Source organism: Juglans microcarpa x Juglans regia, chromosome 8D (assembly GCF_004785595.1).
Source record: "Juglans microcarpa x Juglans regia isolate MS1-56 chromosome 8D, Jm3101_v1.0, whole genome shotgun sequence".
NCBI classification, from domain to species: domain Eukaryota; kingdom Viridiplantae; phylum Streptophyta; class Magnoliopsida; order Fagales; family Juglandaceae; genus Juglans; species Juglans microcarpa x Juglans regia.
The window spans coordinates 26759530-26778582 of record NC_054608.1 but is presented as its reverse complement, the minus strand read 5'-3'; the positions used below and the strand labels follow the sequence as shown (position 1 = coordinate 26778582).

Genomic DNA, 19053 nt, shown 5'->3' with positions numbered 1-19053 from the left:
GAGACATCTTTTCCAGACTAAACTTTCTTAGGAACTTCAAATTCCAGTGGTACGAAAGGTGATCTGTTGATCAGATAACAGGCACCACGAACAACTTCACCCCAGAATGGCTTTGGTAACTTAGCCATACTGAGCATGCATATTGTACTTTCAATGATGGTCCGATTCATTCTTTCGGCTACACCATTGTGCTGAGGGGTATATGGGACCGTCTTCTCATGTCGAATACCGCGATCAGCATAGTATGCAGTGAACCTTTTGGAAACATATTCTCATCCATTGTCCTTTCGCAGGCACTTCAACTTCTTTCCCGTCTCTCTTTCCACTAGGGTGGGGAAATTCTTGAAGTGCTTGAAGACCTGATCCTTTGACTTCAAAACATATACCCAGACCTTACGTGAAGCATCATCAATGAATGTCACGAAATATCTGTTACCTCCCAATGACTCTTCTTCCATGGGACCACATACATCAGAGTGTACCAGACTCAACAACTCTAATCTTCTCTTCGTAGAGGAATTGAACGAGACTCTGCATTGTTTGCCAAACAAACAGTACTCACAAGGGTTTAACGCTATTCCTTTGGCAACCTTGATGAGTGCCTTCTTCGCAAGCGTATCCAACCATTTCTCACCCATGTGTCCGAGTCTCTTATGCCACAGATTCCGTGATGCCTCGTCTTCCGCTGCATTGAGGCTATCAAAACCAATCTCCACATGAGTTTTGTACAACATACTGCAAATATGTCCTCGGGTGACAACCATGGCACCTTGTGACAGCTTCCAAGTGCCATTGCTGAAGTAGCTGTCATAGCCCTGTCGATCAAGGGCTGCTCCCAAAATCATGTTGAGTCGAAGGTCAGGAATGTGTCGAACATCTTTCAACACTATGGTACAACCAACGTTGGTTTTTATCTGCACTTCGCCAAATCCCACGATCTTCGAGGAACTGGCATTCCCTATCCTTACAGTACCAAAGTCTCATGCTTTGTACGTAGTGAAAAATTCACTATGGGAAGTGGCATGGTATGATGCTGCTATGTCTACCACCCACTCAACATCATGGCATGCAACGTGCAGACACGTCTCGTCACTGGTGGAGAGTATTACCACATCTCCCGAAAGAGTGACAAGGGTTTCACCATCTTCTTTCTTCAGCTTACTGCTTTGACCTTGCTCCCTTAAAAACTTGCGGCAGTTTTTCCTAATGTGGCCTTCTTTACCACAATGGTAACATTTCATGTTACCCGTCTGCTGGTTCCTGCTACTGTTGGACCTTCCACGTGGTTGAGACTTCCCTCTGTTTCTGCCTCCACTTCTCCCTCTATCATCACCTCGAGGCCTTTCTCTACTCTCGGTGACAAGGACATGAGTTTGATTCATGCTTATCTCTTTTCGTCTGGCCTCCTCATTAAACAGGGCATCCTTAACCATCGTCATGGTAAGTTTGCTATCTGGAGTAGAGTTACTGAGGGAGACCACCAGTATCTCCCAACTATCTGGTAACGAACTTAGAAGTAGCAGGGCTTGTTCTTCATCGCCAAGATTCAGGTTGACGGATCCGAGCTGGTTAACTAGGTTTTGAAACTCGCTAGTGTGCTCGGCAACAAAGGTGTCGCTCTTCAACTTCAAGTTAACAAGCCGTCTCATCAAGAGGGCCTTGTTTCGAGCAGTCTTAGCTTGATACATATCCTCTAACTTTTTCCAGAGGCTATATGCATCTGTTTCCTGGGCCACGTGGTGAAAGACACTATGGTCAATCCATTGCTTGATTTGACCGATAGTCTTCTTGTGCATCTTTTTCTACACTTGATTCGTAACTTCATCTGGCTTCTTCCCTTCATCTTCCAAAGGGTCAGACATATCTTTATAGTTCAATAGATCCTCCATCCGAGGCCCGCAAAGACTATAGTTTGAGGCAGTCAGCTTTATCATGGCGCCTGATGCTGAATCCTCCATGGATTTAGACTGATTCTAAATACAAAATGCAAGTATAGGATCTTTGAAGTGGAATATCGCAAAACGGACAGCACCGTTGTGTCCGGAACGCTTGATTTTGTTGGAAACGAGTCTTGTTTCATCAAAATTAGACTCACATAGCACAAGGAATGAGCAAAAGAACCAAAACAAGAACACTGTCGCGCGTGCAGCACGTGGCGCGACTAACAGCGCGTACAGAAACCTCACTGGTGTGCGTAGAACGCGTGGGCGCGTGTAACTCACGCTCATTCTGGAGTCAATAGAAACATCAGGCGCGTGAAATTCACGCGCAAGGGCCTCTCTATAGCGTGTGCGGCGCATGCTGAGAGTGGGGTTAACGCGCTCGATCCTCTCCTAGGCGCGTTTGGCCCGTGTCGAGAGTGGGCTCACTCTCCGATATTCAGACGGCGCGTGGGGGAGCGTGCGGCGTCCGTCTGGACTTTGGTTTTCACCGCTTTTCTTGTCTCAATGAGACGAACACAGTGGTATGCTCAAATTTGAAAACTGAGATACACAAAACGAGTTTTTTGTAAAAAAGAATCTTCCTAACAATCGCTCTGATACCACTTGTTGGGGAAATCAACACATCGGAAGGGATAAAAATGGTAATAAAATAGTACACTCTACGCACTCAGTGACACCAAGAATTTAATGTGGTTCGGCAACTGCCTACATCTACAGAAAAGAGCTTCACTATTAAATAGTGGTACACAAAAAAATATTACAGAGAAGGAGGATCACACTCCACTCAACTCAACTCTCTTCTTTTCTCTCAGAGCTCTCCAGGCTCTCTCTCTTGTCTCTTCTTGGGTTGTCTGAAGCTCTCACATGAAACTTCAATTTATAAGCGAATGTATATCGCATTACCGTGTGAATGTATTTAATATGCATTCAATAAACAGTTGGGCGCTGGGCACTGCGCGCTGGAGGTTGAGAAGCAAGCAGTCATTGTTGACTGCTTGCTTGGGGCAGAGACTTCAACAATATATAAGATAGTCAAAAGCAAGTAGATTGTGCATTTGAATTACGATAAAAAATTACATGCCATCAATGAACAAAGAAACTTCAACACTTACTACTTTATCCTGATCAAAATCACTCACGATTTCAAACTTAGGGTTATATATATCTAAAATCAACAGTTTGCTCCCAAAGCAATGGAATTGTAGCCCCCAAACGGCCTGGACAATGCATGCAATTAAATGGATAAATAACATGAGACAACTCAGGTCGATGTTGTCTGCACAATTTTAAATCGAATCCCATGTCGCAGCCTCTCCCATGCCCAGTCTGCACGCAGGGGCTCCTCGCCACACAGCCGCATTTTTGAACCACCTCAGGAAAAGCAATCCACCAAAGCCCAGCCAGCACCCGATGCCAAACACCATGGAAACCACCCCCAACAGCCACATTCCCAGCCCCTGTTTTGCACTCACAAAAACAGAGCAAAAAAGACGGTGAATCCTTGAATGTTTCATAATATACAATGTGTTAAGCAAATTGTATTTTCTGGAAATTACAATATTTTCATAATATTTCATAATATATATCCAGATTGTGTTAAGCACCTTGTACTCTGATTGAATGAGAACGACGTCGTCTCTCTTAGACACTTAGACACTCTGATTGAATGGCAAGCACCTTCCACACACTTCGATTCACTTCCACACACTTCGCACTCTTCCACAGCAGAGGTTTCCGTGCCAGTACGAAGACGGGTTCAACGTGTTGAGATTCATCAACGAAATGGACAGCCGCGATCTACTTGCCAACGCTGATCTTGGGCGTTGTTTCCTTGCCGGAGAGAGTGCCGGAGGGAATCTGGCCCACCACGTGGCGGTCAGGGTTGTCGTGTACGATTTCAAGCGGGTGAATCTCCTCAGGCTCATTGCCATACAACCATTTTTTGGAGGAGAAGAGCGGGTGGAATTGGAGATGGAATTTTCCTAGGGTTTTATCATTAGCGTTGACGGACTCGTTTGAATTCTCTTCGTGAATTCTGAAAGCCTTTTGATCGTTGAGTTTATATACAGATTTTTGTATACAAACGCGCATTGCAAACGACGCCCTACGGGGGACTTTGAAGCCGGAGATGAAATGGCAGAGAATTGGTCGGTCAAGTCGCTAGAGAAATGGACAGAGAAGGAGACTTCGTTGGTGGCGTCGATTCCTATCTTGCGTGTTATGTTTACATAAGATTGTCTTGCGATGAATATGCGTAGGTTTCTGAGGAGATTTTAAGGATTATATAAAGGGAGAAGAGTTCGAAAGTGCAAAAAATTTAAAAGCCGTTTGGGCGGAAGCCATCACAATGATTGGTGACATGGCGAAAATGCATGGTCTAAAACCGACGGGCACGGGATGAATGACACGTCGGAAAACCCGAACTTGGCTATTATAAGCCCTCTGAAACGGGTAGTAACTCATTCCAAATTTTATTTATTTATTTATTCCTTGGTGTAATTCTTTGAAACAACTTGGAGTTTCTCTTACAGGCCTTGGACATGACTAACAACTCCCGCTATCTATATTGGATGACCATTTTACATGCAATTTCTCTACTTGCTGCCGTGATGGGCCCAGAAATTACTTGTTCCAAACTCCTGCCTGTGGTCATTAATGCATCAAAATATAGGTAAAGTTGATGGGTTCTATGTCGTCATTATTTATACAGAATTATGAGCTCGGAGTACTTCGGAAGTACGCCTATTTGTTTCCTTTTTATTATTGGTTGCATTCAGATTTGACATATTTCGTTCCTGACAACGAGGTGGCATCCTGAAAATTACAAAAAAAAAAAATAACTTTACCAATTATTTCAAAAATATTGAGTTAAAAAATACATACTGGTACCCGTAAAGCAAACACATAGTCTAAGCTTTAATGAATATGAATTCTGTGACGCCTCCAAATTCCGCTTGGGATCAGACGGACATCTACAGTGTCGAGATATGCAACACAAGGTTACCTGCTCCAGTTCATGACATAAAAGATGCAATATTCCTAACATGCATATAGCATTATGAAATATTCGCAGCGGATAATTTTTTTTTCTTGGGCAATACTATGCACCAAACTTATAATATCTCAAATAGTAAAACATAATCCATACATACTTAACAAAATAAACATTTATGATTACGACACGGGTCTTAGAAGATTGTAATCTCAAAACAACGGAGACTTGGCTCCATAATTACATTGCTAAAATACCTATTGGGCTAGTTCGTTGAGTAACTCGCGTAATTCGACTAACTATACCGGAATACTATCCAGAGACCTAACTATGGAGGTTGCAAGCTTCGTGTTGCATTTACGGCATCTAGTCAACCTCTTCCAATCTGCCAGTGTTTGCTCCCTGCTCTGATCCTGACACATCGCCTATCATTCGAGGAGAATGGTAGTAGAGACTACCATGGCTGAGATTTGATTACAAATCTTAATCAAATCTCAGCAAATTAACAGGAAACTTCCACACATGTTAATAATACATGCATGGTAGTAAAAGTATGAATGCATAATCAAAGTAGTATGTAAGCATAGCATAACTTGACATATAGCATGGCATAAATGACATAACTTGAACTAAAACTGAAACTTAGCTTGACGTGACATGACATGTACGTGAACTTAAAACATAACATGGACTAGTAACATAGCATGAACGTGAACTTGAAATATAATATGGACTTGAAACATAGTATGAACGTGAACATACATAATTTGAACATGAACTTGAACATAATATAAACCTGAACATAACATAACATAAATGTGAACTTGAAACATAACATGAACGTGAACATGACATAACATGAACCTGAACTTGAATATAACATAGACGTGAACATAACCTGACTTGAACGTGAACTTGAAACATAATATGGCTTGAAACATAGCATGAACGTGAACATACATAACATGAACATGAACTTGAACATAACATGAACCTAGACATAACATGAACCTAGACATATCATGAACCTAAACATAACATGACATAAACATGAACTTGAAACATATTCTTGTCTCATGGGGTCACCATGATAGAGTAATCTTATCTCATGGGATTACCATGATTTCGTAATCTTATCTCATGGGGTTACTATGGTTACCATGATTGCGTATTCTTATCTCACGGGGTTACCATGATAGCGTATTCTTATCTCATGGGGTTACCATGATTGACATGAAGTAGAAACTTGACATGAACGTAAACTTGAACATAACATAACGTGAAACATGACTTGAACGTGAAATACATCAACTTGGAATCTTATTCAATAGACTTAATTAATAAAGTGACCATACAGGTGCTACACGAGTACCCTTGAGCCGTGTGTCATTGCCGATTATCGCATCACAACACAGGTATCTATACCAATTGTGAGTGCGTTAATACGTACCCCACAGTTGCTGTGGCCCCACGTATTCTACGTATTACAATCGTTGTGTCTCATGTAGTGTATGCTCCACAGTTGTTGTGGCCCCATAAATTGTTTGTGCCACACTTGCTGTGGACATACGTAAAAATAAAGTGTGGATTCATCGGCGTTAGTGTCTGACGCGCTCCGGTGACTAGCTAGTTAGGCCTCATTTACAACTTGTTGACTGTACTTCGTTAATTCAGGGAATTTCACACCTATTTAGATGCTCCAGCATGAACAAAGGAGTTCCATTAGGATATTACCTCATCCTAGTGCTTAGGGTCGTGATTGACATAAACTGTTCTCGAGATACACAAATTGTATTTGAAACGGGATGACTTGAATATGAAAAGGAAGAAGTCCTAACGTAGCGTAACGTGACATGAATGTAAGACGACAGACATGACATACTTTGAGACATAAATGTAACAAACAACATTTCATAACATGGCATACATATAACAGACAATATTTCGTAACATGACCTAACATGTAACAGACAATATTTCATAACATGACATAACATGTGACAATGAATATTTCGTGACATGACATACATAATGTGACATACTTGCAACATATAGTAACATGAGACAAAATATACTATATAATAGATAAGTATTTCATGACAGAATAATTCGTGTAACATATAAACATGGGATGACATGGCATGGCATGTCATATATAACAACATACGAACATAAATTGTAGTTCCCTTACCCATCACACATACATAATAAACTGATAGTAAGTTAAGAGCTAACTTTCCTCGATAGTCGCGTTCTAAGAGAATAAAGCGCGAAACACGAGGAACTGTAAGAGGGTATTCTAAAAGTTAGAAATTTAATTACTACAATTAGAAATGTGAAAAGAGACAACTTAGAGTAAAATTACGATTTTACCCTCTACATGTGAAAAAATGACCATTTTACCCATAACTTAAGGATTTTACATCCTAACTCCAAAAATTACCAAAATTTACATTCCTTATATAAATTTTGTCTTAGACTTAAATATCAACTCAGAAAAATTTAAAACTATTCACAACTATGGAAAACTCACAATGGTCGAAACATTTATAGGCCATTTCTCTTAATTTTGGTTGCAATATCTTCCATCTTCAAAACCCATGATTAACAAAGATCTTCCTATCCTAAATTTAGAAACACACTTAAAATATCCATTAAGAAAAAGTTAATCATCAACACCAAACTTTTTGTAAAAAGACCCAAACTTTTTAACAAAAAGTAAACATTTAAATCACAAGTTTTGACCTTAATAAAAACATCTCCAAGAATTCTAAAAAAATCAAATCTTACTTCCAACATATTCATAATATTATCCTAAGATCAACCATACTTTAAATGATCAAACAAAAGTCACCAAAAATCACAAAACAACACTTGGAGTTTTTGATTTTACACTTAGTGTAAAAACATAAACTTTTCTCTCAACTAACTTTAATTAATCTCTTGATCCATGGCTTAAAGGCATGTGATCTTCAAACTAAAACTTCACATGGTTTAAAAAATATGTCCTAAAGAAGATCCAACTATCAAACTTAAAATCACATGGCAAAAACTCAATAAAACATGGATCTAACCAAACAAATATCAAATCTTAGGCCTAACCGAAATCCTATTGCATAGAAAAATCATAACTTTAAAAATAATACTAAATATCTTCAAAATAATATCCTAACATGTATATAAGAGGCTTAGGATCATCACATAAAAATATCAAAACCTTTGGAGTAAGATTAAACCACAAAATATTCAAACTTTCTCAAAACAAAAATTGTTTTTCCACTTCCAGTTTTCAAGTTTCTAGATCTAAGAAAATCTATCATCAAAAGCTTTATTCATGCAACAAAACCTCAATGAACATTCATAAACACATGCTAGAAACACTCCATAAAAGTTTCGGACCAAGATATGTCCATTAGCTTGGTCAAAAATTTCAAAACATAACATACTCTCTAGTTTCACGCCTAAAATGACCTTTCCATGGTTAAAAATACTTTTAACCGATCAAACGAGTATGGAATGAGACTAATAAGATATCCACGGAAACTACACTCGAAGAAAAATAACTTTTATGATGAGTCATCATGTGAAAATACTTACACAAGGTCAAAAATCTCCACGCAAAAAGACCCAGAAATTTGCCCGAGAGAGCTCTTTTGAGTTTCTCTCTAACAACGGGATGAAGAAGTGATAAAGGGGAGTGGGATGTTATGGGCTTGAGTGACCCTTGATTAGAGGTGGCTATGTGACATAAAGTGGAGAATAGTGAGGGGGCAAGGACTGCCTGTAGCAGCTGTAAGATATGGAGGTTGATGGGGTGGATTTCTCCTTCACATCAAGGTACTATTGGGTACAGCCAATGGTAGTGGATGGTATGCCATGTCGGGGAGGAAACTTCTTTAAGACGCTTTGCCAAGGTGACCAAATTCGTGGGCCTTGGTGGGCCTCAACCAAGTGGGCTTCAATTTGGGGTTTAAAGGGAGGTTTGAGATGTTATCAAGCCCAAATCCAATTGTTTTTGGCCCAATCAAATTTCTAAGGTTTAAAAGGTTGGATAATGATATCATAATAAGAATTTGATTAATTAATAGCATGTGGAAGTGATTTAATCAAGTGATTAAAGACAATGTTAGAAATCGGATTAAAAAGGGTTTGGAGGCCAACTTTAGGATTTGGGAAACCGTTTAGGGTTTTGGTTTCAACCAAACTTTTGGGGTTTCAATTCGATCCCAACCATTTAGGGTTTCGCTAGGATTGAAACTGTCTTTGGTCTGGCACAATTTGGTTAATTAGATGAAACCAAATTTTGCTTAAGTGACATGATCTCACACTTTGATTTCCTTCATAAATCCATCTAATGATTTCTCATGGTGCTAAGTGTCTAATACTATTCAGTAAGTGTGGCTAAGATCTTGCCAAGTGTCCAAATAAAACTTCTCTAACCTAATTTGGACATTCCACATTGTGATTTTGAAAACACTACATTTGGTGCGCTTATCGAGATTACTATTTACTCCCAAAAAATGCATAATAAACTTAGTATTGAAAAAAAAATCCTAAATATTCATATTAACCTACAGTGAAAATCGTTTGCCGAAATTCAACCCCAAAGTGTCTCTAAAAATAATTCCGCAATTTCGAACAAGCATTACGTCCGAAATTACGAAAATGGGTTATTACGCCATAAAATCTTAAATAATCAACTGAGTCTAATAGCGTAGACCATAACACTTCTAACTATCTCAAATAATTAAACTCATATTTCTATTACCATAGAGAGTGATAATACTGACTATGTTGACAGACTAAAATCTGTGCGATTGGTCGATTCGTAAAAACTTATGGGGTTTTCAGGAGGTTCCTAAAGTCAATAGAAATTCCACCAGTGAATTTCTAGCAGGCTGTTACAAATTCAACTCATAATTTTGTATAAATCCTATACATCAAAATCATTCCTAAAGTCTGCAAATCCTTAAACCTTATATACAATAGTCTGCAAAAGAAAACCTCAAGCCTTAAATATCCATATTATCGTTTCTCAATCCCCCAATTCCTACACCTTAACTCTAAAATTACTCCTTAAACCTACAGATATCCAAAACTTTATAAGTTATAGTCGCAGAATCTCAAAACTATAACTCTGATACCAACTATGACGCCCCGTACCGAAAGGTCTGGAAAGTTAGCTCTTGTAACCTAACTTCATTTTCCATAACAGATTTTTACACTCTCATATTCCATCCAAATACGAAATCCATTTATTCGAGACAAAAATATATATCCCTCCATGAAGACACTAATTAATTACCTCAAAGAAATAAATTAGAATTCCACACAGTCTCGAAATTTTTGTGACCTACAGTACCAAAATAATATAAGGTCATAAATCAACTAAAGAGACCCCAAATAAATACTTGTACCCTCTGGTACTTATTCTTTTACGAACTTCACAACTTCTCTAACACAGCCTACTCTTACTAGCCAGCAGGACCATTATAATTATCTGAAAAATATTGTGGATATAAGGGGTGAGTTATCAACAACTCAGTAAGCAGAGCACATATATTAGTATGTAAACATGAGTATTTTTAGAATTCAGAAGGCAGAACAAAAATATTTACTTTCAGAATGCAAAATCAAAACATGTTACCAAAAATTTTAGAGCGAAGCTTTTCAGAAAACTTTCTTATTCAAAATCCTTTGGCATATCAAAATCTGAGACCTCATCTTCATCATATCGGAGCATCAAATCGGGACAGATACCATGTTTAATCCTCGTGGTAGGGTTATAAACCATCATTATACCCGTCGTTAGGCCGTATACCATGTTTTACCCTCGTGGTAGGGTTATAAACCACTATTATACCCATGGCTGTGACGTATACCATGTTTAACTCCTGTGGTAGGATTATAAACCACCATTATATTCGTGACTGGGCCTTATCCACTATTGTAACCCGTGGTTGGGTCGTATCCACTATTATAACCCGTGGTTGGGCCATAAAGGAAACCGAGCAGAACATCATAATCAGACTTAATTAGAATACAGAATCAGAATCTCATGCCAAGGTTTCCAGATGTCACAATATATCCAAAATAGAGTACTGAACAAATTCAGATATTTTCACATATTCAAAAACAGTTTCAGAACATTTTCACATCACATGTACAAATTTTCATAAATTTCCTATTTGCTCATTTTGCATAGTTCAGAAGCAAAATGTACAAAATTAGCTTATGTATACACCAGTCATGACAGAAAATATTTTCTCTTATACAGCTTTCATGCATATGCGGTGACACATAATTGAGGTTGCTTTCAGATTTCTTTTCAAAACAAATATGCATATTATTTAAATCAACCTCGTTTTATTTTCTTTTTATGCAAAGTCTAGTATAGGAACCCCACTTATATGAATTTCTTAGCTTTTCAGAATTTCTCCACAACAATCCCGAACAAAATTACTCATCACCTATATAATAATCATGAAATTTCTGTAAATTTCCATTCGAACATGTACTTGGTAATTAAGACCTGAGATATAAAATTCTATAATTTTCTTTAATGTCTAAAACCCTTGAAACCCTAAAATATGTTCTCTCCCCAAAATATTTTGATTTTTACATAAATTATCCAAACAAAAACACGAGTAACTCTTATGATCAAATTACTCCCTAAATTGGTCTTATAATATTATCCATGCAAACACGTGATCTCGACCCCAAAATATACACAGTAAACTCATGGTATCCAGTTGTATTGGTCCATAAACCTGTGCAACCCATAATGGAGTATAACCCATAAACCTTATCTTCAAGCCATGGCCGATTTCGATATGCACGGCCCAATGCCCAAGCAAGGCCTTGTGAGTCCAAGCTCACTTTTTTTAAAAAAAGGTACCAATGTAATATCAGTCTATGTAAAAACTAAAGAAAAATTCTAGATGCAGTCCCAGTTTGGGGCTTGCATGCGCACGAAGTGAAACGCTTAGTTTCATTTAAGTAAAAAATGCATAGAAGTAAACACCCATCTTTTAACTTGGCTACTATTGTAATTGTTCAAGCTCATTCTCCTGTGTCAAATCGCATTGAAACATCTTTGTTTGCCTTGCACTAAAACTGCTGGACCACCGTGTTCATGTTGCATGCAAAGAAATCTTCACATTAAGAAATGATTCTTTTACAGATGTGCAATCAAAGTTTTTCTCGTTGGAGACTAAAATTTCGGAAAAAAATTCAACTGGATCCATCTTTGAAGTGGTCTGTTTTTAAGCATTTGTTTTTGGAGGATGAGATCTATTTTCAGAGCACTTTTACAGATGAGCAATCATAGTTTTTCTCGTTGGAAACTAAAATTTCGGAAAGAAACTCAACTGGATGTAAGGCCCAGTTTTTATTTGTGAAGCCCGGATCGCGCACGAGGGCCCAACCCCTTTTCTTGGAGATGTGCGAACGATGCTATTTTGGGGGTAAGTTTCCCTCTTCCTCAGCTCCCCGAATCATTCTCCTCCTTTTTCTATTTTTCAGTTTCTTCTGGTTTCCTCCGTGTCTTTCCCTTTCCCATAATCCACTCCCCCTTCTCGAGTCCCTCTCTTCGCTTCGTGGAGTTTGTTGGTGAGTCCGAAGTCATGCCCTAGCATTTTCCCATTTTTCTTTTCCCTCACATTTGGTTTTTCTCTCAAATCCGATGCTCTCTCTCTCTTACTCTGTTTTTTTGCATTTTGTTTGGAGTTGCAGGTAGTGCAGATGCATTTTTAGTGGTTTTTCTTTTTCTTTCTTTCATTGTGTTCCTCTTTAGTCACTCACTCACGCTCGGTTCTCTCTTGCTCTCTTCCGTCTGTCAAGTGGATAATCTCAGTGAGTGACACCGTGCCTTGTTGAGCGAAGGTAAGATCCTCTTGGTTTCACTAACGCCGCAGCATATTCTGAGTTTGTTCTCTCTTTTCCCGTTTTCACACTCACTCACCTGCATGATGTTATAGCTAATTTCTAGTGCTACGTTGTTGGGTGGAAAACAAATATTTGACTGGTTGCCAAGAGCTTTTTCAATGGTCCGCGATTTTGGTGGTTTTTCATTTGGTGCGCCTTGTGGTTGTAGTAGTGCAATGAGTTCCAAGTTCTACTCGATTTCACATAAACGTTGAGTCTTCACCGTAAGTTTTTCACTTCGTTGAGTATTTTATAAATTTTGGTTTGTTGGTTTGGTATTTTAGAAATAATTAGACGGGAGTTTGTCGGGTGCCGATTAACATCTAGAAGTGTTGGGATTTTTCTGTTGTGGACTTGTGAACGGAAAGAAACATGCGATGTGTAGTGTCGTTTTGGTTAAATTGTTGGCGATTGCTTGGGATTATGAGCTACTGAAATAAGTGTGATTTATTGATGAGTTTAGTTGACATTGGTTTTGATGGTTGTATTGGACAATATTAAGATTAGTATATGGAACGTTGGGTTGAAATGCGGGCTGTCCAGATTACTATTTGGTCGTATTAGTGAGTTGTTTTTGGGCTATATTATGGGTTTTAATTATTAGATGGACGTTATGTCAATTGTTGTTTGATACTCAGTGTATATATTTTTCTATCGATAAGTGACGAGATTCTTAGAGGTCGAGTTCAAGACATAAATAATACGCTACAGGAGTCAGGTAAGCGGGGTTCCTATACTAGGTTTTATAAAAGTTAATAAAACTGAGGTTGATTTTATGAAAACTTACATATTTATGATGTAATAGGAACTTGGGAAAACAAAGATCAACCTCGGTCGCTTATTTGCGTTATTTATGAAATCTGTGTGAAAAAAGGAAAAATATGCTCTGACATGCATTATATAGACATGAGCTAATTTCTGTCATATGGTTTCTGAAATATGAAAAATGAGCGATATTGAGAATCTGAAAAACTGTGCATTTATTTAGAAAGATGTTCTGGTTTTTGTTTTTCAGTGTGTGTAAACTGTCTGATTCTATTTTGATACTTTGTATTATTTTGATATAACATCTGAAAACCTTTGGCATGGTGTACTGGTTTTTGTATCTGACTCTGTCTCTGCTCTGCTCTGTTATGTTCTGCTCTGTTTGGGTTGGTACCAACTTCTCTGTCTCTAAGTGCACCCACTTTGGAAACAAAATGGTTTTATTGTGGTCTTTCCTGTTTGCACACTCGGGGATTCGAGAAGAATAAAGGAAAGATTTCACCTCTGTCTCTGCCTGGTTTGGCCACTCGGGTTAGCACAACCCTACCACGGGGGTGAAATATGGTCTCTGCTCTGTGTGATGCTCTGTTTGATGTGATGATGATACTCAGTTTTTGTTATGCCAAAGTACTCTGGGTTTTTGTTGTCTTAAAACCATCGCTCTGTTATTTTTGAAAAATATGTTATGTTCTGCTTGATAACTCTGGAAAATATTTTATTCTGCATGTTATTCTTTGTAAATGCTCGTGTTTACACGCTAGCATATGTCCTCTGCTTACTGAGTTGTCGATAACTCACCCCCTATCTTCATAATGTTTACAGATGATGTGGAGAGTTCAACTGAGGACCTGGATTAGATTGGTGAGCATGATTAAGCTGAGGAGATGATGTTAAATGAAGGAATTCTAATGTTTTTTAGTTTTAATGACTCTTGGATTTAATTTTTATCTTGGGTTTAGTAAGACTTATGAAATTATTAATTTGGTTTGTTATGACTACCAGGAGATTGTAGACTCCTTAGTTTATTTTTGTTGCGGTAATGACTTTGTGGAGTTTTCAATGTCTTTATTTAGAAGACATGGGATTGAGTTCTAATAAAGTTTTGGAGAATTATTTTAGTTGTATTGGGAAACATTTTTATAAGTGACAGATAGTAATTCTCCAAGCCACCCGGGTTTGGAGTGTTACAGGATCCATCTTTGAAGTGGTCTATTTTTAAGCATCTGTTCATGGAGGACGATATCTATTTTCAGAGCACTCAAATGCTTCGAATGAGACCATACATGCCGATTGTGGTGGAGGAGATGCAGAGGGAACTCAAACAGTAGAGATCTATTTTCAAACACTTAAACGCAAGACCACTTTGCTTTGGTTCACGTGTCTGGTCTCGTGCTCTGGGAAGAGAGATAAGAATGATAGTGCAGTGAGTTAATGTTGCACGCATTGCTTGAGGGAGGAAGATAAAGTGGAGGGTATTTTTGACATTTGACTAAAATTATAAGGAAAATGACATAAATATCCATTTTGTGCGCACGCAAGCCCCCAACGGGGACTGTACGTAGCATGGCTTAAAACTAAAATGCTTTATGGGAGAATTACGTTGATAGTTGTAGTAACGCTGCATACGTGAAGTGTGCAAATATAATGTAATTACTTTAAAAAATAGCAAGATTTATAATTAAAAAATTATTATTTTTCCATATAAATCCCGTATATATTATATTTTTCAAAGGCTCTCACTCTGCTACTATAATTTCTTTGATAGTTGATACCTCCCATTTTAAACCAAACTCAGTAGGCAGGGAGGGAGAGTACGACAGATCCTTAACGAGGGGGCTAATTAACGAGGGGGCTAAGTGTGGCGGCGGCCTGGGTGACTATCGGCGGTGGCGCGACTAGGAGTGGCGACCGTGTACTGTGGGAGTGAGAGAGTGATGAGCGAGAAAGAGAACACGGAGACGGAGAGAGACAGTGGGAAGGGAGATAGACTTACGCACGATTGAGTAACTGAGACGGTGGTGGCGTGGGGATAGAGGACGGCGGTTTTCTGTGGCCGTCCTGGTGGCTTCCGACGAGAGCTAGCGCCTTGCGGGGTGACGTAAGGGTGGGCAGTGGGTGCTCCGGATGGGGATGAGGTACTCTGTTTTGGCGAGGGAAAACAAGGCCTCTTTGGACGTGCGATAACAGCGATGATCCACGACACAGGGTGGCAGCGGTGAGGAGTGGCTTCCATTGGTGGGGTACGGTGGTGGTTTGAAGCGGCGGCAGTGCAGTACTGTGGTGCAGGGCGTAGCAAGACCGGGTTGTGGCCGTTACTGTCGAGAACGGTGGCTGTCACTGGAGGCACGTGGGGTCTTGCTTCCTTTGGCAGTGCTCTGGTTTTTAGACATAAAAACAGAGGTGCATATGGTGGCCAAGCAAAACTGTTTTGGTTGTCAACGGAGGGACACGAGCATGGAGTTGGGCAGTGGGAAGGCAGCCTCTGCCCTGCGAGGGAGGTCTCGTCACGTTGCTAGGGCCGTTGTGCCGTGAGGTGCAGGGGCGACGCTGTGGGGTGGTTGTGTTCACGGTTTGCCCAAAAAGCTGGCGGTGCTCGGTGGTTCTTTGGTCTGGTTCTTGTGGCTTGAGTCTTGGTCTTCACGGTGTATCTCCATTGGGTGGTGGCAGACGTGAAAGAAAAAAAAAAGTGTAGAAAAATGTCGTAAGCTCCAAAAATAAGTAAAACCAAGTACTCAAGTGCGATGTAGAAAGTAACCAACGGTCAGAAATCATGATGTTCCACCGAAAGAGAAAACAAACAATAGGGTCATGAGTGTGTGTGGGGTGCTTGATATGATGAAAACTCAGTGGGGGAGGTGGTGGTGGTGGACCATTTAGAACTACTCTATCGTGTACATTTTCTTGTATAAGAATTGTGTATAGACCTAATATTTCTCACCACTCATTTGATAACCATTTAAAATGTACCACTCAACTAAATATGATTGCAAATGAAAAAATTAGGATCAAAATTAGGATAAAGAATTGCAAATGAAAGATTTATTACTTATATGTACATTGAGATTTCAGTTCGGCAACATAATGAACTAACAAGTACAACGTAAATTATCAGCGAGCAATCCAATACTCGTAGAATTACAAAAGCTTCATTCCTAATTATTCTTCACCGAGATGACAGCACATACAGTTTGTATAACAGTGAGCAGCAACAAGAGAATGCCGCCTATGGTGGCAGCACCCCTCCAAGGGTTGCAAAAATAATCAAGTTTCACGATAGCCATCATAATCTGAAGATAAGTCACGCGGGCTTTATAGAATTCGTTCAACTCTTCTGCCATCTGTTGATAATGAGAGTTCATTTCAAAATAGAAACTCTTTTCGCCGGACATGTACAGCTTGTTGATCATTGAAGTTGCCACGACGCCATCCAGCCAATTATCGATGATCTGCTCTCGTACAAGTACATCCATATCTTTGACTGTTTTGATAAGCATACTTAACAGGATATAGTAATCAGTAATATATGGATCTGAACGATAGTGACATTCCTCAAAGGCGACGAGGTTCCGAGCATAAATCTCCGTGGTGCTGTCTAACTGAAAGGGTGGGATTTCCAGCACTCCGTCTGCATATTTTAGTTCAAGAGTTGACAAATTAATATTGCTTGATTCTCTCTTCTTAAACTTCAATCCTACCTCATCCAGCTGAGCTGCACTGTACATTTCCTTCATACTTTTTGCACTTCTTTTCGGTCGCCAGCTTTCGTAAGGAGGCATGCAAAAGTTTCTAACCAAGTCAGTGAAGTGCAATATAAATATTCCCGATGACCCAGAAGCACGATCAGGATCATGATGAACAAATTTTTGATGAACAAATTTTTGATGGTTGTAATAATCAAACTGGCAAAAGCTAAGCTCAATGAAGGGGTGGCCTTCTTTTGAGCTAGATGGAAATGCAGTGTCATATATTTTCTCAATAATAAAGAAAGGAAGCTGATTTTCAAGTAATATCAAGTCCATGTGCATCCTATTGCACAACCAAGGGTTTAATATTGCCAGGTCATACTCGGTCCAGTTGCCTTCCGTCTTGTTTTTCCAGAAATACTCGATAATGAAGCTGGCATCAAGCAGGATCATTTTCACAAAATCATCACTTACAAGTGGTATAGTCTCCGAATAACATTCCCGAACACTTTCTTCCGCAGCTTTTATACTGCTCACTATATCTTCCAACTTTATTTCGGCTCGGTCTGTGAAACTCTTGAGATATCTCAATTTAAAGTCTTCCATCTTTTGCAATTTTCGGTTCTTATTACGATGAAAAGGCCCTATTGATATTACCTGAGGAGTATAAGCTTCTTCGTTCGATTTGCGAATGTGATCTGGAACCTTGTAGATACAACAATCATGTTTAGGTGATGATGCTAAGTTTTTTATCATACCTGCGATTTCTTCGGACAATTTTTTAACCCCATGTTCCTGATTTTTTTCAAAACTTGCTGATTGTCCTGCCATCTATATACCAAGTTGCTATTCAGAAACTTCCTGCTGACAAACACAAGATCCTCACTATATATATATATAGAGAGAGAGAGAGAGTGTGATAACCGGGCTTTAGGCCCAGCCCTTTGCAGCTAAGATGAAGCCCGGCCCACGAGCAGCTTGAGAGGGACGGACGGCGTCGTTTTGGGGGAGGGATTAATTCCCTTTCTGCCGTGTACTGTTCTTCTTCCTCATTCCGAAATCAGCATTTCGGTTGCCAACCCGTGAATCTCTCCCTTCCCGTGCAACTGCTTCCCACGCCCCACGATTTCTCTTGCTGTTTCCGCGCATGAAGAGCCTTCCTCACCACTTTTGCAAACCACTCAGACTCTCTCTCGCGTGGACTGGTGTTCCGTTCTTGGCAGGCACTTTTGGCTCCGTGGGTTTCGATTTTCTGGTTCTTCGAAGGTGAGCCATCGTCCTCTCTCTCGTCCTCTGTTTTCTTCTTCCTGTCTTCACAGCAAATTGTGAGTTAGCCTCTTCCCTTCCGTTACTTCTTTGTGCTTAGATAACTTTATAATTTTCTTCTTTTGGGTTTCGGTTTGTGCAATTTTTTTCGTGGGTCTTGATAACCTTGGAGACTTGTTTGAATTCTTCCTCTGGGTCGTCATTTTCGTCCATTATCTTCCGCCCCTTTCATTGATTTTTGTCTCTCTTAATTCTTACTTTCTGTTACGCAGACCATATATTGTTTTATCGCTTTCCTCGGTTGGTCTATCGCGCACACACACACGCTGCTTTGTATGGCCGTGCATTACTCTTAGTCATTTTTTCCCCTTTGCACAGACCATTAGTTTCTTTCAGTAGAAGATTTTGCAACTTTTATTTTGGGTTGATGTATTTTAATTGTTGGAGCAGTGGAGTGTGTTGGGATTATGGATGTTGA

General features: G+C 39.4%; 1 protein-coding gene across 1 annotated transcript; it reads right to left on the bottom strand.

The window, feature by feature from the left end:
- Positions 1-16778: 16778 nt before the first annotated feature.
- Positions 16779-18140, bottom strand: LOC121242364 (UPF0481 protein At3g47200-like). The gene has a single exon (XM_041140238.1). The coding sequence runs from the start codon at positions 18138-18140 to the stop codon at positions 16779-16781; it is 1362 nt and encodes a 453-aa protein (XP_040996172.1).
- Positions 18141-19053: the final 913 nt, after the last annotated feature.

Bases quoted from the DNA above. Each gene is read 5' to 3' on its own strand.
- LOC121242364 (XM_041140238.1), bottom strand. From the start codon at position 18,140: ATGGCAGGACAATCAGCAAGTTTTGAAAAAAATCAGGAACATGGGGTT.